Genomic DNA, 25673 nt, shown 5'->3' on the forward strand with positions numbered 1-25673 from the left:
CGTCTACTGCCTTTATATTCTTCTAAGGATTCACTCGATCTATCCTGTCTATACCTGTTTTTCCCTCTTTTTCTTAACCAAACCCTCAATATCTTTAGTTATCCAGCATTCCCTATACCTACCAGCCTTTCCTTTCACCATAACAGGAATATACTTTCTCTGGATTCTTGTTATCTCATTTCTGAAGGCTTCCCATTTTCCAGCTGTCCCTTTATCTGCGAACATCTGCCCCCAATCAGCTTTTGAAAGTTCTTGCCTAATACCGTCAAAATTGGCCTTTCTCCAATTTAGAACTTCAACTTTCAGATCTGTCTTTTAGATCGGTCTATCCTTTTCTATCACTATTTTAAGTCTAATACAATTATGGTCGCTGGCGCCAAAGTTCTCCCCCATTGACACCTCAGTCACCTGCCCTGCCTTATTTTCCAAGAGTAGGTAAAGTTTTGCACCTTCTCTAGTAGGTACATCCACATACTGAATCAGAAAATATTCTTGTACACACTTAATAAATTCCTCTCCATCTAAGCCCTTAACACTATGGCAGTCCCAGTCGATGTTTGGAAAGTTAAAATCCCCTACCATAACCACCCTATTACTCTTACAGATAGCTGAGATCTCCTTACACGTTTGTTTCTCAATTTCTTTCTGACTATTAGGTGGTCTATAATACAATCCCAATACGGAGATCATCCCTTTCTTATTTCTCAGTTCCACCCAAATAACTTCCCTGGATGTATTTCCGGGAATATCCTCCCTAAGTACAGCTGTAATGCTATCCCTTATCAAATACTTGACTGAGTTTTTTGAAGAAGTAACAAAGAGGATTGATGAGGGCAGAGCAGTAGATGTGATCTATATGGTCTTCAGTAAGGCGTTTGACAAGTTTCCCCATGGGAGACTGGTTAGCAAGGTTAGATCTCACGGAATATGGGGGAACTAGCCATTTGGATACAGAACTGGCTCAAAGGTAGAAGACAGAGGGTAGTGGTGGAGGGTTGCTTTTCAGACTGAGGCCTGTGAGCAGTGGAGTGTGACAAGGATCGGTGCTGGGTTGTCTACTTTTCATCGTTTATATAAATGATTTGGATGTGAGCATAAGACGTATAGTAAGTAAGTTTGCAGATGACACCAGAATTGGAGGTGTAGTAGACAACAAGGAATCTTACCTCAGATTACAATCTGATCTTGATCAGATGGGCCAAAGGGCTGAAAGTGGCGATGGAGTTTAACTCAGATAAATGTGAGTGCTGCATTTTTGGAAAGCAAATCTTAGCAGGACTTATGCACTTAATGGTAAGGTCCTAGGGAGTGTTGCTGAAAAAAGGGACCTTGGAGTGCAAGGTCATAGCACCTTGAAAGTGGAGGAGCAGGTAGATAGGATAGTGAAGAAGGCATTGTGTATGCTTTCCTTTGTTGGTCAGAATATTGAGTACAGGAGTTGGGAGGTCATGTTGCAGCTGTACAGGACATTTGTTAGGCCACTGTTGGAATATTGCGTGCAATTCTGGTCTCCTTCCTATTGGAAGGATGTTAGAACATAGAACATTACAGCGCAGTACAGGCTTTTTGGCCCTCGATGTTGCGCCAACCTGTCATACCAATCTGAAGCCCATCTAACCTACACTATTCCATGTATGTCCATATGCTTGTCCAATGATGACTTAAATGTACTTAAAGTTGGCGAATCTACTACCTTTGCAGGCAAAGCATGCCATACCCTTACTACTCTCTGCGTAAAGAAACTACCTCTGACATCTGTCCTGTATCTATCACCCCTCAATTTAAAGCTATGCCCCCTCTTGCTTACCGTCACCAAACTTGGAAAAAGGCTCTCCCTGTCCACCCTATCTAACCCTCTGATTATCTTATATGTCTCTATTAAGTCTCCTCTCAACCTTCTTCTCTCTAACGAAAACAGCCTCAAGTCCCTCAGCCTTTCTCGTAAGACCTTCCCTCCATACCAGGCAGTATCCTAGTAAATCTCTTCTGCACCCTTTCCAAAGCTTCCACACCCTTTTTATAATGCGGTGACCAGAACTGTACACAATACTCCAAGTGCGGCCGCATCAGAGTTTTGTACAGCTGCAGCATAATCTCATGGTTCCGGAACTCGATCCCTCTCTTAATAAAAGCTAAAACACAGTATACCTTCTTAACAACCCTGTCAACCTCGGTGGCAACTTTCAAAGATCTGTGTACCTGGACACTGAGATCTCTCTACACTACCAAGAATCTTACCATTAGCCCAGTACTTTGCATTCCGGTTACTCCGACCAAATGGAATCACCTCACACTAATTCGCATGAAACTCCATTTGCCATCGCTCAGCCCAGCTCTGCAGCTTATCTATGTCTCTCTGTAACCAACAACATCCTTCGTCACTATCCACAACTTCACCGACCTTAGTATTGTCTGCAAATTTACTAACCCACCCTTCTACGTCCTCATCCAGGTCGTTTATAAAAATGACGAACAGCAGTGGACCCAACACCAACCCTTGCAGTACATCACTAGTAACTGGACTCCAGAATGAACATTTCCCATCAACCACCACCCTCTGTCTTCTTTCAGCAAGCCAATTACTGATCCAAACTGCTATATCTCCCACAATCCCATTCCTCCGCATTTTGTACAATAGCCTACTGTGGGGAACCTTTTCGAACACCTTGCTGAAATCCGTATACACCACATTAACTGGTTTACTCTCATCTACCTGTTTGGTCACCTTCTCAAAGAACTAAATAAGGTTTGTGAAGCACGACCTACCCTTCACAAAACTGTGCTGACTATCCTTAATCAAATTATTCTTTTCTAGATGATTATAAATCCTATCTCTTATAACCTTTACCAACAACTGAAGTAAAGCTCACTGGTCTATAATTACCTGGGTTGTCTCTCCTCCCCTTCTTGAACAGGGGAACCACATTTGCTATCCTCCAGTCTTCTGGCACTATTCTGTAGACAGTGACGATTTAAAGATTAATGCCAAAAGCAATCTCCTCCCTGCCTTCCCAGAGGATCCTTGGATAAATCTCATCCGGCCCAGGGGACTTATCTATTTTCACAGTCTGCAGGATTTCTAATACCCCTTCCTTGTGAACCTCAATCCCATCTAGTCTAGTAGCCTGTATCTCAGTAATCTCCTCGACAACATTGTCATTTTCTAGAGTGAATACTGTCGAAAAATATTCATTTAGTGTTTCCCCTATCTCCTCTGACTCCATCACAACTTCCCACTACTATCCTTGATTGGCCCTAATCTTACTCTCGTCATTCTTCTATTCCTTAAATACCTATAGAAAGCCTTAGGGTTTACCCTGATCCTATCCACCAACAACTTCTCATGTCTCCTCCTGAGCTCTCTCTTTAGGTCTTTCCTGGCTACCTTGTAACCCTCAAGCGCCCTAACTGAGCCTTCACATCTCATCCTAACGTAAGCCTTCTTCTTCTTCTTGTTGTGAAACTCGAAAGATTCAGAAAAGATTTACAAGGAGCGTTGGAGGCTGAGGGGTGACCTGAGAGGTTTACAAAATCATGAGGGGCATGAATAGGGTAAATAGACAAAGTATTTTCCCTGGGGTGGGGGAGTTCAGAACTAGAGGGCATAGGTTTATGGTGAGAGGGGAAAGATATAAAAGAGACCTAAGGGGCAACCTTTTCACACAGAGGATGATACGTGTATGGAATGAGCTGCCAGAGGAAGCGGTGGAGGCTGGTACCGTTTCAACATTTAAAAGGCATTTGGATGCATATATGAAGTGGAAGGGTTTGGAGGGATATGGGCTGGGTGCTGGCAGGTGGGACTAGATTGGGTTGGGATATCTCGTCGGCATGGATGGATTGGACCGAAGGGTCTGTTTCCATGCTGTACATCTCTATGACTCTGAGGCCCACTGAAGATGTTACCTGATAGGGTGACAAAACGTCTGGAAATAAACCTTCCAGCTCAGCGATCAAACCTGCATCCAGTATCGTGTGTGCGTGTGAGAGAAGCGCTGAACTGTCATTGAAGACAAAATTCATATCTGCTAAATGAATATATCCTTTTGAATTATGGTAATTAAAAGGAAAGGAAAACATATAGATTACATTTCTTTCCAAAGTGCTACTATTTTGACTTAAAAGGAATTATATCAAAGTATGTTTTTCAATATAACTGTCAGTTTTAGCAACAGTGTGGAGGCTATGATAATGTTTCCCTCCCTGGTAGATCATTCCAGTGGCCTTCATTGTATGGGGCAGTTGCAATCCATCACATGATTTTCTGGGGTCTCCAGCAGCTTTTGAAGTAGTCACAAATTCCATTTATGTTATTCCTGATGGAGTCAGTTTGGCAGGCATCCTGCAATTCAGTTTGGCCGAGTGGAGGGGGTGCTGAATGAGTTCTCCTTTGCAGAGATAGCATTGTTTTATATTAAAAATAAGAAGTCACAGCCTTTGAACTATGTAATTATCTTGCATTTGTTTCTCTATATTCACATTACTAAGAGCAATACTGCTTGTAACATTCACTGATTTTTTTTTTGTTGAATTGCTTTATCGTAATCCAGAATATCATTTGTAAATGGTTACAAATAGGATATTGTTTTTACTACATGGTTTTTCTCGACCATTACTACCCAATGTAGCATTCTGTTTTACACTTTGATCTCAATGGCTAACATAACTGAAAACTTCCAAGCTGCATGGGTCTCTTGGAAGTATTTTGAAAGGAATGTTATGAGCATATCTAAATACAGATTAAAAATCTCCAGTTGTCATTATGGAATGTTAATTCTCCAATGTAATTTGCATTTACAACAGACTGTATATTTTAATTGTGGTCTGAGATTTGGTTATTTGAAGAGTTGGAAACTGTCCTTCATGCGCTGTGATCAGAATGGTTGATCTCTTTTGCTTTTGTTTGTGGTAACATCATATTTTAGAATGCAACAATGGCAGAGCTATACTACTGTTGATACCAATGAAGAACAGCAAAACAATAGCCAAATGTTGATGATATTATTGTGTTTTGTGAGTATCAATACTGGTATTCTGGGAAAAGGAATTAGTATAATAACTAACACGGTGGAGGAATTATTAGTTTCAAAATCCAGAGCACTGGGCTGTCATTGTTGTTGTCTGTGATTTTCTGCTAAACTGAGTGTCAAAACCAAATCAATTTATTTGTAGATTTTTGATGGAAAAGAAGCACCTCAAAGAATGGTAGATGGATGGAATGCTTTCTTCTTTGATGATATTGAAGAACTGGTAATATATATCATTTTTTTATTAATAACTTGCATGTTTTTTCTTGAGTAATAAAGACGTATATCTGAACGACTGGGATTTAAACTCTATGAAATTGTCTTGTGATTATTTAGAAGTGTCGAGTTTACACACTCATAAAATGGATAGTTTTCTCATTGTATCTGTGCTAGACTTCTGGGGGATAAAAGACTTTCGAGTTAGACCATTAGTCATACCATTTTAGTTCTCTTCTTTCTAAATAGTTGTTCACATTAATTCTGCATCCAGCACTTTCTAACATGGTTTCCCATCTTCCTATATATAAAAGTTGTTAACACCCTTTATTCAGTTAGTTACAAAATTCATGCCAATAAACTACTACCTCACTGAACCGTTGATAAATTTCCATTGTCAATACATGCTGTTATTTATTCAAAGAACTGTATTAATTTGATGGCCTGATGTAGCTTTTAAAATTCTATGGATATAGGCTGTTTTTAAATAGCCATTTTTTTCTGAGTATTAATTTTATCCTGTTTTAATATCTCAAGATGTTTATCCACTATAACTGTTGGGCTGACCACTCTGTTACCTTGCTTATTCCTATCTCCCTTCTTAAACACAAGTGTTACAAACTCTGCAGTCCTCTGCCACTGCTTCCATGTGGAAGGATGTTTGAAAGAGTGTGGCCAGAGCCTCAGTTTTCTCAATGACTATGCAGTATTTTAGGATGCATACCAAGAGGACCCAGAACTTTTTTCACTTAAAATTCCACTCAAGTTTTTCAATGCCAATTAACCTCTTCAACACTTAATTTCCTGGAACTATATTTACAACTGCTTCCTTCCTTGTTAAAAATATACTGGTCGTGGTTAATACGATAGTTCTACAATTTGGGGAAATTGTGCTAAATTACTTTAGTTATCTTGTTTTATAGTATTGTAGACTTTTTTCACATCCAGTACTGAGTATCTTTTTAAAATATTCATTCTCATGCTTTAGAAGAAAAAGTTGCCTGAACTTGGGACAAACAAAGAATCAGTGGGTGAACTTTGGCTCGGCCTATTGCGATTTTACACTGAAGAATTTGATTTCAAGGAGTATGTTATCTGCATCAGACAGAAGAAGCTTTTAACAACATTTGAAAAGCAGTGGACTTCAAAATGTATCGCAATAGAAGGTATTTTGTTTAATGCATAAATTCCATTATTGATTATCTGCTTAAGGTGATATAACGTGACTAATTCCATGGGCAGTTTTTCATGCAATATTTTGGGACTAAAATCCTGCATGCGATAAGGTGTTGTACTCTTATACAGATTACCTGGATCTATTACACGCTTTGACTATACAGTATAAGCAGCTTGATTTTTGTTGAGTCCTTTTATACTCAGCAACAACTCTCAATATTATTATTATTATAATAATAAAACTAGATACACCAGTACGCCCAGTATCCTTTCACAACCTTACCCTACATCCCTCAATTTATGGTGGTTGTTCTATTCCCCTATTCCTATCTCCTGAAGGGCTGTGGCATTCATTTGTGCTATAATGATCGCTGAGGAATAAGAAAATGGCAGAGAAGATGCTTAAATACTTTGTACCTGTCTTCACGTAGGATAATACTAAAAAAACCCAGAAATAAGGGAGAACCTAATGACCAGTATAAACAAGGATCATTAATATGTTAATAATAGTTTTAAAAAAAACACGAGAGAAATTAATGGGACTTAATGTAGATAAGGGAAGGGTAAAACTCCAAGGCGTATAAGGGTCAATGTAAAAGCAACAGATTAACATCTCTGGGAGTGGATCCAACTGCATGAAAAAACATGATAAAAATGAAAGAAAAGGTGAACCCAGGAGAGGTTATTAACGTCTCCAGCACACAGAATAGGACAGAGTATTTGGAAAGGGTTAGGAATAAAACTTCAAGCACACTGGATAAACGAATGACAAAGAGAAGAGGGACGGTTAATACAGGACTGAAGGTGTCGTACCTGAATGCACAAAATATACAAAATAAGGTAAATGAGCTTGTGGTGGAAGACTGAAATTGGCAGGTATGACATGATAGGCATCATGGAGACTTGGCTGCAAGGGAATCAGGATTTGGAGCGAAATATCCAAGGATATACATCCCATCGAAAAGACAGACAGGTGGGCAGAGGAGGTGGGATTGCCTTAATAGTAGAAATGAAATTAAATCAATAGTAAGAAACTAAGTAGAGTCAGATGATGTAGAATCTGTGTGAGTCGAGTTGAGAAACTGCAAAAGTTTAAAAAAAAGGGAGTTATGTACAGGCTTCCAAACAGTAGTCAGGATTTGGAGCACAAGATACACCAGGAGATCGGTGTCTCAGAAAGACAAGGTTACAGTGATCATGGGGGATTTCAATATGCAGGTCGATTGGGAAAATCAGGTTGGTAGTGGATCGCAAGATAAGGAATTTGTGGAATCTCTACAAGATGGCTTTTTGAAGCAGATTGTGGTGGAGTCCATTAGGGAACAGGCAAGTCTGGATTTAGTGATGTGTAATGAGGTAGACTTGATAAGGAAGCTTAAAGTGAAGGAACCCTTTGGAGGCAGTGACCATAATATAGAATTTACTCTGCAATTTGAGAGGGAGAAGGTGGAATCAGATGTAACAGTATTACAGTTGAATAAGGACAACTACAGAGGAATGAGGGAAGAATTGTGTAGAATTGATTGGGAGAGGAACCTAGCAGGAAAGACAGTGAAACAGGGGAGTAACCAGGAGACACAGTAGAGATTCATCCCTAGGAAAATGAAGCAGACTAAAGAAAGGATGAGACAACCATAGCTGACAAGGGAAGTCAGGGACAGCATAAAAGCAAAAGAGAAAGGATATAATGTGGCAGTAGGAAGTTAGAGGATTGGGAAGCATACAAAGACCAATGGGGACAACGAGAAATAAAAGGTGGGAGAAGATTAAATATGAGGGCAAGCTAGCCAGTAATATAAAAGAAGACTGTAAGAGTTTCTTTAAATATATAAAGGTTCAAAGTTTGTGAGAAGATTTGTAGCTCGGGTGTTCATTGCTGTGGTTCTGTTCGCCGAACCACAGCAGATATATAAAGGGCAAAGTAGAGGCAAAGGTGGATATTGGACCACTAGAAAATGACACTAGAGAAGTAGTAATGGGGAACAAAGAAATGGCTGAGGAACTGAATAAGTACTTTGCATCAGTCTTCATGGTGGAAGACACGAGCAATATCCCAAAAATTCAAGAGAGTCAGGCAGGGGTGAGTATGGTGGCCATCATCAAGGACAAAGTACTAGAAAAACTGAAAGGTCTGAAGGTACATAAATCACCTGGACCAGAGGGATTACATCACAGAGTTCTGAAGGAGATAACTGAAGAGATAGAGAAGGCATTAGTGGTGATCCTTCAGGAATCACTGGAGCCAGGGAGGGTTACAAATGGCTGGAAAATTGCTAAGGTAACCCCCTGTTTAAGAAGGGAGTAAGTCAAAAGGCAGGAAATTACCAATTAGTCTGACCTCAGTTGTGGGTAAGATTATGTAGTCGGTTGTGAAGGATCAGATTTCTGAATACTCGGATGTGCATGGTAAAGTAGGGCAAAGTCAGCATGGTTTTATCAAGGGAAGGTCATGTCTGACAAATCTGTTACAATTCTTTGAGGAGGTAACGAGCAGGTTGGACCAAGGAGAGCCAATGGATGTTATCTACCTGGACTTCTAGAAAGGCTTTGACAAGGTGCCGCACAGGAGGCTGCTGAGTAAGATAAGGCCCATGGCGTCAGATGGATAGAAGATTGGCTGTCCAGCAGTTAGGGTCCTTTTCAGGATGGCAGCCAGTGGTCTTCCACAAGGATCAGTTTTGGGACCACAACTTTTCACTTCATATGTTAATAATCTAGATGAAGGAACTGAGGACATTCTGGCTAAGTTTGCAGATGATACAAAGATAAGTAGAGGGACAAGTAGTATTGAGTAGGCGAGCAGGCTGCAGGAGGATTTGGACAAGTTAGGAGAGTGGGCAAAGAAGTTGCAGATGAAATACAGTGTGGGAAAGTGTGTGATTAGGCACTTTCGTGGGAAGAATAGAGGCGTGGCTCGTTTTCTAAATGGGGAGAAAATTCAGAAGTCTGAAATGCAAAGCGACTTGAGAATTCTAGTCCAGGATTCTCTTCAGGTTGACTCAGTAGTTAGAAAAGCAAATCTAATGTTGACATCTATTTAGAGAAGCCGAGAATGTAAAAGCAGGAATATATTTCTGAGGCTTTACAAAGCTCTGCTCAGATCATATTTAGAGTATTTTGAGCAATTTTGAATCCCATACCTCAGGAAGGAAGTTCTGGCCCTGGAGTGGGTCCAGAAGAGTTCACCAGAATAATCCCAGGAAAGAAAGGTTTAACATATGAGGGATGTTTGAGGACTCTGGGTCTATATTCCATGGAGTTTAGAAGGATGAGAGGAGATCTAATTGAAACTTACAGAATATTGAACAGCTTGGACGGAGTAGACTAATGGGAAGATGTTTCCATTGGTAGGGGAGACTAGGACCTGAGGGCACAGCCTTAGAGTAAAGGGAAGACCTTTTAGAATGGAGGTAAGCAGAAACATCTTCAGCTGGAGAGTTCTGAATCTATGGAGGCCAGGCTGTGGAGGCCAGGTCATTGAGTATATTTAAGACAGAGATAGATAGGTTTGTGCTTATCAAGGGTTACAGGGAGAAAGTGGGAGAATAGAGTTGAGAAACTTATCAGCCATGATTGAATGGCGGAGCAGACTCGATGGGCTGAATAGCTTAATTTCTGTTCCTTTGTCTTATGGTTTTATAAGTCACCTGCATCTGACAATAGGAATAGTAGATACATTGATGGTCATCATTCAAAATTCTATAGACTCTAGAATGATTTCTATTGATTGGAAGGAGACATATCAAGAGGAAGGAGAGGTAAAACAGAGAATTATTGACCTGTTGATTTACTGTCAGTCATATGAATGCTTTTATCTATAATTAAGGATGTAATAACCGGCAAGCAGAAAATAATGGTAGGATTTGGTGTCAGTATAGGTTTATGAAAGGGAAATCATGTTTAGCAAACCTGTTGGATTATTTTTGATGGTATATTTAGATTTCCATAAAATGTTTTGACAAGGTTCCGCACAAGATGTTGGAGCACATGGGATTGTGAAGAATATAATTGAATGGACTGAGAACTGGTTAACAGACAGCAAACAGAGTCTGAATAAATCAGACACTTTTTGGTTGGCAGGCTGTGACTAGTGGAGGACAGAAAGGATTTGTGTTTAGGCCTTTGTTATTTACAATCTATATCAATGATTTTGATAAACTATAGAGAACGCTGGAGAAATGCAGCAGGTCTAGCAGCATATCTGGAGAAAGAAACAGAGTTAATGTCTCAATTCAGTACAAGTCATCTTCAGAACTGTCAGGTTGTGGGTGTTGAGATTAAATGTAGTATCTCCAAATTTGCAGATGACGTAAAACTAAGTGGAAGTGTGGGTTGTAAGGAGGATGCAAAGATGATTCGAGGGGACTTAGAGAGGTTACATGAGTGGATTAAAATTTGGCAGATTAAATACAATATGGAGAAGTAGAGGTTATTCACTTTGCTAGAATAAACATGGAGTATTCCTTGAATGGTGAAAGGCAGGGAACTTCAAAGGTACTTGGGTATCTTTATTCATGAGTCATTGAAAGTTAACAAGTAGCTACAGCAAACTGTTAAAAAGGGAAATGTTTTGTTTATTCCAAGAGGATTTGAGTATAGCAGTAAAGTTGTCTTACTGTAATTGTATAGAACCTTCGTGAGACAATATCTGGAGTATCGTATACAAATTTGGGCAACTTACCTATAAAAAGATGTACCTACCCTACACCATGTGAAGTAAAGGTTCACTAAACTATCCTTGGGATGGAGGAATTTTCCTTTGAGAAAAGATCAAATAGACTGGGTCTTTATTCGCTGGGACTTAAAAGAATGAGGTAATCTCAACATACATAATTCTTAGAGGGCTCAACAGGATAGGTGCAGGACGGATGTTTCCCATCTAAGGGGCATCCCAGAACCAGGGGAGAAAATCTCAGAATAACAGATAGAAAATTTAAGACTGAGACGAGCACTATTTTATTCACCTAGCGAGTGGTGAATCTTTGTCAATCTCTGCCCCAGAGGACAGAGTGTGTCATCAACAGACTCTATGAGCAGGCTATGCAGTTTCGAGGGAACATTATTCAGCACCTTGAAGTCAAGTTAAAAAAACAGATGCTGCACCTTCAGTAGCCAGAAGTTGAACTAGTTTAGCAACTGAACAGGTTAGTACAGATGAAAACTTCTGGGGGTAAGGCAGCAGGCCCTTGAGGCGGTTGCCTCTCCTACTTGCTTGAGACATGGAACTTCTGGACCTGATTACAGCAGCATGGCCAACTCCATACTAAGTTGGCTGGAGTCAACAAAATGCTCACAACCGCACAAAAGGGATCTTAACTGGGCAGCAACATGTACAAATTGACTGCATATCTCCATGGAGTAGACATTTCTCGGGTGGCAGGACTGTTTTACCACCACCTCCCCAAACATCTCTCTACACCCTTTGTTCTTGCCACCTGGTGTCTAGTAAAATTCAACCTTCATATTCCTCCATTTACTATCTCATCCCTAACCTCCTTCATTCTGTAACCCTCCATGATAACTGTATTTTTCTAATTCCCTCCTGAAACTCCTTCACCCTTCTATCCTTTAAAATGCTTCTTAAATACTGTATGATAAAGTTTATCATAATTCTAATATTTAATTGATAATATTTGCCTGATGTATATTAGAACACTTTATTATGGTAAAGTATTCTGAAATGGATAAACCTTTCAGTATATGACAGGACATAAATTGGCTTCCACAGCAGTTTTTTTTAAGTGCATTTTTTGTCCTGCTTTTATGTTCAGAATATGGTAGATGGTAGAAGTGAGAAAAATCTGTTTGAGTTGAACGTATCACTTTATCAGCAAGCAGATCATTTTCACCAAAACACTTTGAAAAAGACTATTATTTCCCATTCTTCGATCTCGCGTACTATATCCTGTCCAGAAAGATGGAAAGTTGTCTGCAGATTTCTACTTCTGCTGTTCATTTGTTAGCCAGCAAGGACATGAAAACTCACTGAAGTCATACACCTAAGCATTCTTTTTCCTTCTGTTTGACCACTGTTTGTTTTAGCTCTCTATCTGACTAACATCAGAAAGGGCTTGGAACAAAGCATGTGCCATCACTATCTCCTCTTAGTTGATCTTTTTGATGAACATTTATAATAACGTTGCCTAACATTTTGTCATGCATTTCAGTTTCCCAAACGGTGGTTAATAAGTAGGTGGGTATTTATTTGAGGTTTTTCTTTCACACCATTGTCTGCAGCTGAAATAACCAAATATATTTTATGTTGCTTTGTTAACTGATCATAAATGAAATTTCACATTGGTGCCTTGCTACTTAAGAGAAATATGTGAAAGGTGAAACAGATTAAAGTGGCAATAAAATTCTTCGAATATTCTGAGATCTTAAAATTCAAGTTTAGACTGTGGGTAGTATGAATTTCAAATAATTCTACAATAGAATAAAGAAAAGGGAACTAATGTCATCTTAATCAAGGTCATAGTCATAGAGTCATAGAGATGTACAGCATGGAAACAGACCCTTCGGTCCAACCTGTCCGTGCCAACCAGATATCCCAACCCAATCTCGTCCCACCTGCCAGCATCTGGCCCATATCCCTCCAAACCCTTCCTATTCATATACCCATCCAAATGCCTCTTAAATGTTGCAATTGTGCCAGCTCCTCTGGCAGCTCATACCATGCACGTACAACCTTTGCGTGAAAAAGTTGCCCCTTAGGTCTCTTTTATATCTTTCCCCTCTCACCCTAAACCTATGCCCTCTAGTTCTGGACTCCCCGACCCTATCCTATCCATGCCCCTCATAATTTTGTAAACTTCTATAAGGTCACCCCTCAGCCTCCAATGCTCCAGGGAAAACAGCCCCAGCCTGTTCAGCCTCTCCCTATAGCTCAAATTCTCCAATCTTGGCAACATCCTTGTAAATCTTTTCTGAACCCTTTCAGGTTTCACAACATCTTTCCAATAGGAAAGAGACCAGAATTGCACGCAATATTCCAGCAGTGGCCTAACCAATGTCCTGTACAGTCGCAACATGACCTCCCAACTCCTGTACTCAATAGTCTGACCAATAAAGGAAAGCATACCAAACGCTTTCTTCACTATCCTATCTACCTGCGACTCCACTTTCAAGGAGCTATGAACCTGCACTCCAAGGTCTCTTTGTTCAGCAACACTCCCTGGGACCTTACCATTAAGTATATAAGTCCTGCTAAGATTTGCTTTCCCAAAATGCAGCGCTTCGCATTTATCTGAATTAAACTCCATCTGCCACTTCTCAGCCCATTGGCCCATCTGGTTCAGATCCTGTTGTAATCTGAGGTAACCCTCTTTGCTGTCCACTACATCTCCAATTTTGGTGTCATCTGCAAAGTTACTAACTGTACCTCTTATTCTCGCATCCAAATCATTTATGTAAATGACAAAAAGTAGAGGACCCAGCACCGATCCTTGTGGCACTCCACTGGTCACAGGCCTCCAGTCTGAAAAGCAACCCTCCACCACCACCCTCTGTCTTCTCCCTTTGAGCCAGTTCTGTATCCAAATGGCTAGTTCTCCCTGTATTCCATAAGATCTAACCTTGTTAATCAAACTCCCAAGGGGAACCTTGTCGAACGCCTTACTGAAGTCCAAATAGATCACATCTACTGCTCTGCCCTCATCAATCTTCTTTGTTACTTCTTCAAAAAACTCAATCAAGTATGTGAGACATGATTTCCCACGCACAAAGCCATGTTGACTATCCCGAATCAGTCCTTGCCTTTCCAAATACATGTACATCCTGTCCCTCAGGATTCCCTCCAACAACTTGCCCACCACTGAGGTCAGGCACACCAGTCTATTGTTCCCTGGCTTGTCTTTACTGCCCTTCTTAAATAGTGGCACCACATTTGCCAATCTCCAGTCTTCTGGCACCTCACCTGTGACTATCAATGACACAAATATCTCAGCAAGAGGCCCAGCAATCACTTCTATAGCTTCCCACAGAGTTCTCGGGTACACCTGATCAGTTCCTGGGGATGTATCCACCTTTAACCGTTTCAAGACATCCAGCACTTCCTTCTCTGTAATCTGGACATTTTGCAAGATGACACCATCTATTTCCCTACAGTCTATATCTTCCATATCCTTTTCCACAGTAAATACTGATGCAAAATATTCATTTAGTGTATTTTCTGTGGCTCCTCACAAAGGTCGCCTTGCTGATCTTTGAGGGGCCCTATTTTCTCTCTAGTTACCCTTTTGTCCTTAATATATTTGTAAACACCCTTTGGATTCTCCTTAATTCTATTTGCCAAAGCTATCTCATATCCCCTTTTTGCCCTTCTGATTTCCCTCTTAAGTATACTCCTACTTTCTTTATACTCTTCTCAGGATTTACTCGATCTATCTTGTCTATACCTGACTTTTGCTTCCTTCTTTTTCTTAACCAAACCCTCAATTTCTTTAGTCATCCAGCATTCCCTATACCTACCAGCCTTCCCTTTCATCCTGACAGGAATATACTTTCTCTGGATTCTTGTTATCTCATTTCTGATGTCAGAACTTGTTTTCCAGATCCTTTTGATTTGAATCACAATCTTGGTGCTGGAGTTTCAAGAAAAAGTAAGTCATCTCACTTTTTGGCTGTTCAGATTTTTTTTGCATAACAAAGCATGAACTTAGTTCTGATTTCAATGTTTGCTGTCTTTGCAGTGACCAACTTTATTATGAAGGCTTTTATAAATGGCCGCAGATTATTTGGTACACCTGTGTATCCACATCCTGGCATGGAAACAGTATGTAAAGGCACTTATTTTAATACACCTTTCTTCTTTCTTGTTCAATAAATAATATAATAATTGTCAACCCAGCAAACTCTCTTTGTTAGAATTCCAGTGATGTTATTTCAGTGCTACAGGAATAAGTTTTATTTGTTTGATAAATTAATGTAAGCTTAATTTTAATTATTTCCAACCGTGATTGTCTGTGCTGATTTCACGAAGGAAGTTAAGAAAGAGATCTTTAAAGTTATGAAGGCGTTTGATAGATGGACTTAAAGCCAACTTTAGAGTTGAGCAATGGAGTAATCTATGTAAGATAATCATTAATAAATCAAATAAAGAATTCAGGAGAAACTTCTTCGTGTAACCTATGGAACCTGCTACACCAAAAGGAATAATTATGCAAATATCACTGTTGCCTTTAGAAAAGTACATGAGGGAGCAAGAACCAGAAGGATATGCAGATAGCATTCAGTGAAGTAGGATGAAGAGTTCATCTGAACTATAAAAATTGTCATAGATTAGCTAGGCTCAGTGGCCTATAAATTCAATGTCATTAATTATTAGCAACAATATTGAAAACAATGTTGTAAGTAGTATTTAAGATTCAAATTATAGTGTATGTATTATCTCTATGGATTTGACACTGTATAAGAAAGTTGATGATGCCGTATTATTATAGAAAAAGAAGTATGGGTATGAGTAGACCCTCTGAGTGAAGAAATTAATCCTCATCTCAGTCCAAAATGGCCTATCCCGTATCTTAAGACTGACCCCTCATTCTGGACTACAGGGAAACTCAACATATGTGAAAATGGAACCAGGAGGAGGGTGATGTCATTGATTATGTTGAAATCTGCTTATTGAGATAAATTATGCATTACAGACCCACAAAATGTCATTTCCTTATCATTGAAGATTTCATTTGAAAGATGAGGTGAAATATGGGTGGTGAGGAAGACAAGGAAGTTGGAAAGAGATGGTGTCTTGTTGGTGATGGAAATAGTGAGTGTGTAGAGATACTGAAGTAAAGGGAGCGGTCATGAACATGGTTAGGAGACATTTTATTTGGAGAAAAGTGTTAGAGAACAGGGGAGTTAAGATGGAAGTTAGTCATTCTGAGAGGGAGGAGTAAGATAAGGATATCATGGAGTAGGATTGAGGTGGCTTATTACACTTACGTTCTATAAGGAAGTGAAAGTGTCAAAATGTGACTTGGTAAGTAAAGAATGTATTAGAATGAAGAAAACTAATGAATAAGACAAATGGAAATCAGTATTGAAGACAAAATCTGAACTGAAGAAAGTATAACTTGAACCCTTAATATTTTTTAAATTGAAATAAAATAAATCTGTTTCAAACTTGTCCCTTTAGATATTAGTCACTCATTGAACAAATTTGGTATTTCCATACATTAGATTTATAACCATGATCATTTGCTCAATAAAGTTGAAGTTGTGCAAATAATTTCTCTTAAGGATTACTTTTTTGATTCGAAAATCCTGACTGATGGAGAGTTGGCACCAAATGATAGATGTTGTCGTATCTGTGGGAAAATTGGACATTACATGAAAGACTGCCCAAAGAGGAGGAGGTAAGAAATGACTTACATTTATATAGTCTGTTTTATGTCTTCAGCCAACCTGAAACCAATTTGCAGTCAATTAATTAATTCAAAAATGCATGGCAGCAAGTTCACACAACAGAAAATTAGTTAAATGAAGATGGCTAGTAGAAAGGGCTGAAGGAGGACATAAGATCAGGTACTATGACCCTGGATTGGAATTTCAACCCACAAGTTTTGATTCAGATAAAATGTCTACCATCAAACAAAAGTGACATTTTGATTTACTGAAGGAGTTTCCAACTGAAGTATTTGACCTAAGACATGCCCATTACAATGGACCATGGATTTCTAATTTTTGCCAGATGCAAAACAGATGAAAACCAGGCTCTGAAGGCCAGCAGCATGTTTAGAACTTTCTCTTTAAAATATTATTAAGACTTATTTCTCTTATTATTGTACATTCTCACTGTCTTGCTCCATACTCTCTCTGTCTTCCTCTTTCTCTTCCTTCCCCATCCCACAATTTTGATTTTTGCTCATGAAAATACTTTGAATTAATTACTTATGATATTTTACTATAAACTCTGTAATACTGGATTTTAAAAATGCCAGAAATCATACCTTTTGACGGTTTGTTAACATTTTGACATTTTAACACTTGCTAATAAAACCAGCCAAAAACTAGGGCAGGAGGCAACCTTAAGTTTGTCCTTGCTTGACACTACTTTTAAAGAATGATAAACATTGATTGAATATATTTTGTGTTAAGAATGAAGAAGAAAGAAAATGAGAAAGATGAAGAGAAAGATTCAAAGGAGGAAGAAAAAGAACTAAGAGAAAAACGATGCTTTATCTGTGGTGACACCAGTCATATGAGAAGGGACTGTCCAGAAATCAGAACAGCCCGACTAAGGAATAACACTGTGCCTGGTAGACAAATTAATCGCTCCAAAATATAATTATCTGTCTTTACTTTAGTATTTGTGTATATGTTAACATTAGAACTGTTATTATGCCCTAAAAATCTTCAAGAAAAAGTGCTTTTAACATATGGTTTTTCAGTGACACCATGTAAAATAATTCCACAGAGGCCAGTATCCTGTTGTCACCAAGTCACCCTTGATTTACTTGTGGAAAGACCTTAACACTGATCGAGCTCCGTCAGACCCAGCTCTTAAAGAGTTAACAGAGCCCCTGACACTCCTATTTATATCTGTCAGCTAGAGCTCCTTGATTAGACCAGATTAACATCCCCAAACAGGGAACTCATATTCCGTGAGGTCCATCTGGCTGACCTTGTTACAATCACTACATCCCTCCCTCTTGGAGTCTGAGGACATGGGCTGTGGTCTTTGCTCCCCCGGAGAATTTTAGCACTGGGTCAGGTTCTTTCAACTCTGCCTCTGCTAAGGATGGAGTGTAATGCACAGTAACTCACCTCTTCTGCCCAGAGTGTTTCATAAGCAAAGGCGTCAATGCGGTGATATCTGCTGTGTCTACCTCAGATTCCAAGAAAGCTTCACTGCTTGACAGAGAGCGAGAACTTATGGGTTCCAGAACAGATGGAAAGGCTGTCGGGGAGCCTGGTACATTCTGCTTCTGCTAAGTTTGTACCTGCCATTTGGTCCATGTACTTGTTCAGGACCATCACACCTACCCAAACTTACTGGACCTGACCTCGCATTAACCATGCCTCTTACCCATGCAGAACCATTCCCCGTAGTTCCCACTCCAAACTTTGTCCGCCAAAGGAAACTGTCTTGTATCCAGCATGGGCGTTCCAAATGCCGTTTCACTCTCTGCCCCCAGGTCCAGGAAGATCAGTTTTAACCTGGTGCAGAGCCTTTCCCATTATTAATTCTGCTGGAGCTGTTCCTGTAGTTGCATGACAGGTGGTCCTATTATCAAATAGGAACTGGAACATTTTTGTATCTAGTGAAGCTGTAGGCTGTTTTTTTAAGCCTGCCTTCAAAGTTTGGAGTACTCTTTCTGCCAGGCCATTGGATGATGGATGGTATGCAGCTGTCCTTTTATGTCGAATACCATTCAACATTACAAAATACTCAAATTCCCCGCTGGGAAACGATGATCCATTATCTGCACAGTTAACTTGTAACCAAATCCAGAGTTTATCCAGCCATTCCTACAAATGTTGGGGACCTGCTAGCAGTAACATTTGTCCTTGTTGCCACTCTGGGCACTGCCCCACCAACACAGCTATGTCTGCATCTAATCCTGGCCCCCATTCCTAAAGTCTCACTTACGTCTTCATTTTGGATATCCTGGAAGTTCCAGTATCTGGAGGCTCCCTTTGCTCAGGAAAATCACACTTGCTCCTCATAATAATATGCCATCCTCTGCTGTGATCTGGTTTCTCCAGTTCCAAGAAAGTTTCAGATCTGGTTGTGATGGCCCTTTGGTTTCCCCCGTAACCATCAGCTATTTCAGCTTTGCCAGGACTGGATCTTTCTGCATCCAAAGTCTGATATTGTCAGCTGTGACTGGAAGTGTGTCCACAAAATCTAAAGCCATGATAATCTGTTCCAGTGGCAGTATGGCTGGTGGTGTATCTATCAGCCAAAGACGGCTGAATGCATCTTCATTTGCTACTTGATTTTCTGGCCTGTGTTCCAACTTGTAATTATACACACTTAATAATAGAGCCCACCACTGAATTTGGCCTGAAGCTATGGGCGGTACTGTGTTGTCCTCTAAGTAAACCTAGCAGGGGTTTGTCGTCCGTTATAATTACAAATTTGCACCTGTCGAGGTATTGGTGGAACTTTCTGACTCCAAGTAGTAATGCCAAATCTTCCTTTCCATCTGAGCATATTCATTTTCTGCATTAGCCAAAGTCCTGCTTGCATACACTATGGGGCGTTCCTCTCCTTTGGAGCACCTATGAGCTAATACTACCCTGATACCATACAGGGAGGCGTTGCATTTCAATACCAGATCTTGCTTGGGGTCATAGTGTGCCAACACGTTACAGGGTGAAAGCTGTTTCTTCACTTCCCTGAAACCTGTGGCTAGATTACACGACCATTTTCAAGGTTGACCTTTTTAAAAAAGTTGTTGCAAAAGTGCCAGGATGGAGGCTATGTTATGTATGAACTTTCCAGAATAATTCGCCAGCCAAAGGAAAGAACCAAGCTCTTGTACAGATGTGGGAGCTGGGGCAACTTTGATTGCCCTCACTTTGTCTTCCACTTGCTTTTCTTGACTCTGTAGCTCAAGTGGGTTGGGGTGCCTGGAACACACATTTTTTTCTTTCTAAGACGTACGCACGCCTGGAAGAAATGTCTTAAGAACTATGTCCAAGGTTTCTAAGTACTCATGGTGGTCTTCCCTGTTAGCAAGTCATTTAGATAAATAGCAACTTGAGGTAGACCTTGTAACATGTTCTCAATTGTCTGCTGAAAAATTGCACAGACTGATGATACCCCAGATGACAGTCTTGCATATTGGTACAAACCCTTTTGGATATTAATTGTAGCTGGGAATTTCATTTCTCCTTGACTTCTCTCTGGCCTTTGTATTCTCCACCTAAGTAATTCCATCTCTATAATTCTACAGTGCTAAGTTTGAACACTCTGGCATTTATGAATCATATCATGTGATACATTTTCCAGTAATCCTTCAGTAGAGAAGCATTACTATTCTGTTAGTCCTTTAACATCACTACTGAAAATTCATATCCATATTGATGGAGGTAGTACAGTGTATAAAGATATTAAGTGACTTAATTAATATAGTATAACTTGGTGCATACAATACATACACTAAAATTTCCAGAGTAGGTTGGTGCTCTGTTTTGGTGCTCAAGACTTCTGTGCAGTGAACTGGTAAAGTATTGCTTGAACTGCTTTTCTTGAATGGCAAACCCACAATCAGCGTATGTAGTAATAAGATGTCAGGCATTACCCTGCAGTGAAAAAGAACAATCCAAAAGTCCAATTGTCCTGAGAGCTTTAATATAGCTCAAGTTCAGACAAGATGTGTAGGAAGACAACACCTTAGTGGAAAATAAAGTAACAATTAAAAAGGCAAAAAGTGTTAAGTAATTAAAACATTGCAAAAATTCAGTAATAATAATATTAATAATATTCAGTATTAAAAGACTATTTGGTATCCGATGGATTTTGTTTTTATCTTAAAGTTCCTCAGGTTGCACGAAACATTACCAGTGTACAGGCAGTTGCAACTTCCCAGGCATCTACATCATATTCAGGACATCATCAGGATTTCCCACATCGTAACAGGCAACCCTCAGAATGTGTAAGTTATTTCTTTCTGCTTCTTATGTAACATACTACAGTTGCACAGGGTTTTCTCCAGTATAGAAGACTTTATGTTAAAATTGCCATTTATTGTTCTTTATTCTCAAAAATTCTTCTAGAATTTGCCCCAAAGTGGAGAAACCCCTCTTGTAACTGAGTTAAGATTAACAATCATATATGTTAATGAATAGTTTCATAGTTATGTAGAAACTAAACAGTTTTGTCGTGATATATTCATATTTGAAAATGGTATGTCAGATAAACCCTTTTAGAACTATTATCACTTAGTCCACCCTACTCACACACAATATTTTGTAAATGATTTCCTTCCTTCTTAAAACATGGTTTAGTGAAAGAATGTTAGAAACTGGAAATCCATTATCTGCAGCAATAGTCTGTCTCATTGCTTTTTTGTTTCTAATTTTCAGTCAGAACCACATCAGACGCCTCCTTATTCTCCTCAAACTGTGCATCAGCAGTTAACACCAAATTCATCTCAAACAGCCTCTGTTTCCCATCCACAGACCCAACAAGCAGCTTCTCAAAATAAGCTTGCACAGACACTTGCTCAACCAACCCATCAGGTTCAAATGTCCTTGTTTCCGTATGCTCAGCCTCACCCAGGTCAGTTTTCCAGTGTGCACAGCCTGGGTTTAATACAGTCACACCAACCGCAGCACCAGGTGCAAATGCCCACTAATTCTTGGCCTACTCTGCTTCAACCTGCATCTGGTAACCATCCCAACATTACTTTCCCTATGCGGTCAAGCAGCAACACAGCTAATCCCAACAATATGAATTTGAATGATCCTAGTATCATCTTTGCTCAGCCTGCTACTAGGCCCATGGGTATCTCCAACACTCCTCACGATGGACAGTGGCACAATCACATGACTCGCAGCACACTAGTGGGAAATGGCACTCTGGGAGCTTCAGGTATATTTCTTTTTCTCATTATATTAATATGTTGCTATTATTCTTCGAATATGCACTGTAATGGACATGCTGAAGTCTTATAATTTTAACAATTTTATTCTATATATGCTGATTTGTTTTTACACCAGATATTATCTAACAAAAATGCATTTCTTTATGGCCTCAAAAATAACAGTGAAGGGTAAGATTAACAAGTTAAGTAATAAATTAGTTTAAAGATGTGCGGCACCTTTGATAATTTGCAATGTGGTACTTTCCTGATGGTAAATCAAGATGTTGCCCAGTGTGCTGAATTTGCTAATTTTAATCGGGGCAGTTTTTGAATGCTACAGATATTCTCAGAAGCAGCTTGGCTCTTTGTTCTTTCCACTACATGTCACTGCTTGGTAGACAGTAACTTCCGAAAGTGTGCACAAAAATTGAAGTCAGTTGAATATGAGATTGATTCAAAATCTTGCCAATGCTATCTACCTGATGTGAAGAATGACCATTGGAATCTGTGAAATTATTTACTGGCTAAGAGTTAGTGACCTAAGCGAGAAGGGATACAAATGAATTAATCATACTTTTTGGAGAAATTTCAATATACATGTCATATGCAAATAATAGAGGGCCGGAAATGTAACAGAATACTTCCTATATAATGAATACTCTGAATAATATTTTGCAACTAAGATTATAAAATTATGGAATAACTTGCACACTTCCTGTTTGTTACAATCAGTGTACATTTTTCATGAAAAAAGTTAAACTATTGATAATGAAAATGACCAATTTCAAAGCCTGTGTTTGCTTGTCCCTTGAATGCTTTAAAAATCAGTGTGATGATTATTATTAAAGCTTCAAAAATAACACCAACAGAAACAAAGAGAGACTGACTCAGGATTCTGGGCAGTTTTTGTAGTTTACCTTGTTATTTGCCTTGTCTCATTCCCTTCTCTTTTCCATCCTCAATGACTATATTTATAATAATGTTGAACATTGAGCATCTGACAAAATCTTTTACCCCACTATTGCTGATAGTAATGAATTCGCATTCAACCCTTTATAGTGCTAATTCTTTAAAATCTATTAAAGATAGATATCTATCTTTTAATATCTTGCTTGTGCTTCTGACAATATTTTTAACTATACTGGTGAAGTAAAGTAAGTATACCTTGCAACAAAGTGCGTTAACAAGCTACCCTGCTACAAGGTTAATTGTGTTATTACAGAGGAAAGTATACTAAGGAAGAATTACATGCCACCCAGTTTGCAAAGGAGACAAATTGCACTTTTTAGGCTTCTTAATGTTAATTTTAAGCAATCATGTCTTACAACAAACATTTGACTTTTTTTCCTCCATGGAAACATAGATCAAAGGTTTCAGGGACAATTTGCAAAACTAAATCCTCCACCCATACCTTGGGAGCATCATCCTCTTCCTCATTTTCAAGCACCGTGGCCTTACAGAATGCCTCAGAACTTCATTCAGCAGGGAAATACGAACTATCCTCAGCAGAACAAATCCTACTATTCTCAAGGTACCAATAACAGCAAGCCATTCTAATCAGGTTTAACTATTGCAAAGTGACATGGCAGGTAAATGTAGGAATATTGATTCTCACTTTATATGTATCCCCTAGCATATTATTGTAAATGATTTTGACAGCAGAAAGTATACCCTATGTTATAGTGGACTTGATATACGATCCAAATAAATAATTACAGACCTTGGGAGGCCTAGAAGTTTTCATGTAAATTTACAAAAATCACTTGTTCGATCCAGGATTTGATGAATTGTAGAAATTTTACCTACAACTAAATGGATAACAATCCTCAAGCACATTTGTTCTGTTCTGTTTCTCTCACCCAATTGATCAAGCTTTCCTGTGATACAGTGCAGGGTGCTGAAAATGCACTGTTTAAATTATGATTTGGAAGCTTATTAAAAACAAAATCAAGACTGAGCAGAATCAAGAAGACAGAGAATGGGAGAATCAAATCCCATAAAATCTGCAGTATTTTATAGTTTGAGTGACGTAGATTTTGCTGCTGGTTAATTGGCGAAAGCAGCATGTAACTAAGCTATACAGACCAATGGGTGAAGATGGCAGCTAACTTTATAAACAGCGATCTGAGTTTCTCATTCAAATAATGGTGAGTTCCAGAAAGCTGTTTTCACATGTACAAGGCAACTTGTGTGTATTTGCAACAATTGACTTTTGTCTCATTCTCATTTGTGCGAAAATTGTTTGGACATAATATTTCAATTGAAGTTTCAATCTTTCAACTTAGCAGAAACACAATGAATGCAATGTTTACATTTTCATAAATTAATTTCAAATTGGTGTGTTTGTAAAACTGTAAATGTTCCTGTTTTGACAGGTCCCACAATCCACAGTAACCAGCATTTTCCAATCATGCAGCAAGGAAGAGTACGGATGAATTACATTCAACAAAAGAAGTGACTTAAATGGAAATTCACACCATGATACGCAGTTAGAGAACCCTACTCACTTGGAAAAGAGGAGCAGGAATTATTTTAAGACTTTTTTTAATCTGTATGATTTGTACATAGACCAAACCTGATTGTAATTTTTACTAGTTTTTGTTGTGATGCATCACAATGTGACTTATGATACAGATCACATCTATTTTAATGCCTCCCATTTTTGAAGGTGGGGTAAAATCATTTTTTGTTTGAAGCTGATGGAACTGTAAAGAAAAAGCTTTTAAAAAAACTGGATTTATTTTCTCTGTTGTATTCATACTTTGGCTGCCTCAGACTTTGTATATGGTTCTTAAAAAAAAAGAAAATATGGTTTAAAGATGGTCAGCTGTATTCAGAGCAAAAGTATATAGTGCCAAATGCCTTTTAAAAATAAACTGTAGCTTTTTAATAAACTGATATTTGATTGTAATTATTTACCCTCTGGACAGCCAATGTTTCATACACTCAACCTCTAATACGATCAATTTCATTAATGTTCTATTTCTTGTGCCAGTAACAAGAAACACTGTGAATATTTGGGACTTTTTTTTTCACGAACGGTAATTGATATTAAGTCAGTTGTAATCTAAAATTAATAGAATCTAATTAACCAAATGTGTTAAGGGATATGAAGCAAGACAAGTTTATGGATTTATGATGGGTAAATGCGGCTTAGTGTGAGCTAGGATATGAGATCAGAGTTTGCAATGAGTTCAAGTTTACAGAAGGGGAGGCAATGATGTAGAGGTAAGATCACTGAATTAGTAATACAGAGCCCCAGGGTAATGTTATGGGACATGAAGTTCAATCCCACCATGACAGATAGTGAAATTTAATGGCGACCTTGTAACCACTGCAACTTTTTGTCAAATCCCATCCAATGCACTAGTGCCCTTCAGGAGTAGAAATCTGCCATCCATACTTCGCCTGGCCTACATGTGACTCTAGACCCAAAACTAGGTAGTTGCCCTATGGGCAATTAGAGATGGGCAATAAACGCTGGGCGAGACAGTGCTGCATACATTCCAGGAAAAGAATCTCATTGTATGGCAGAACAGGCTCAGGACCGAAATGCCCTTCTCCTGTTCCCATGTTACTCAGCTAATGAACTAGCGATTGCACTGAGCTATTCGAGGGCAGAAAATTTTCTCTTCCTGGGATAGACTTATGTAAATGTTTAATCCCAGAGGTAGAGCTCTTTCACTGATGTAATATATGTTGGGTAAAAATTTGCTCATTA

The 25673-nt window shown here is 39.0% G+C and overlaps 1 protein-coding gene across 5 annotated transcripts in view; it reads left to right on the plus strand.

Moving 5' to 3' along the window:
• LOC122554722 (terminal uridylyltransferase 4-like) overlaps window positions 1-24850 on the plus strand; it is a 114040-nt gene extending 89190 nt beyond the window's left edge. For 4 of the 5 annotated variants that reach the window (XM_087990592.1, XM_087990590.1, XM_087990594.1 and 1 more), the window contains 10 exons: window positions 5173-5250; window positions 6232-6409; window positions 14972-15019; window positions 15110-15192; window positions 16656-16771; window positions 17514-17674; window positions 20904-21022; window positions 21453-21960; window positions 23316-23483; window positions 24328-24850. In XM_087990592.1, coding sequence (XP_087846718.1) covers window positions 5173-5250; window positions 6232-6409; window positions 14972-15019; window positions 15110-15192; window positions 16656-16771; window positions 17514-17674; window positions 20904-21022; window positions 21453-21960; window positions 23316-23483; window positions 24328-24410 — 1542 coding nt within the window. In that variant the 3' untranslated portion in view covers window positions 24411-24850. Of the gene's footprint in view, window positions 1-5172; window positions 5251-6231; window positions 6410-14971; window positions 15020-15109; window positions 15193-16655; window positions 16772-17513; window positions 17675-20903; window positions 21023-21452; window positions 21961-23315; window positions 23542-24327 lie in introns of all 5 variants that reach the window. The other variant, XM_087990593.1, reaches the window with a different exon arrangement.
• The last annotated feature ends 823 nt before the right edge of the window (window positions 24851-25673 follow it).

Source organism: Chiloscyllium plagiosum, unplaced genomic scaffold, assembly GCF_037043375.1.
Source record: "Chiloscyllium plagiosum isolate Xiang-an unplaced genomic scaffold, Cpla_swu_hap1 HiC_scaffold_9, whole genome shotgun sequence".
NCBI lineage: Eukaryota > Metazoa > Chordata > Chondrichthyes > Orectolobiformes > Hemiscylliidae > Chiloscyllium > Chiloscyllium plagiosum.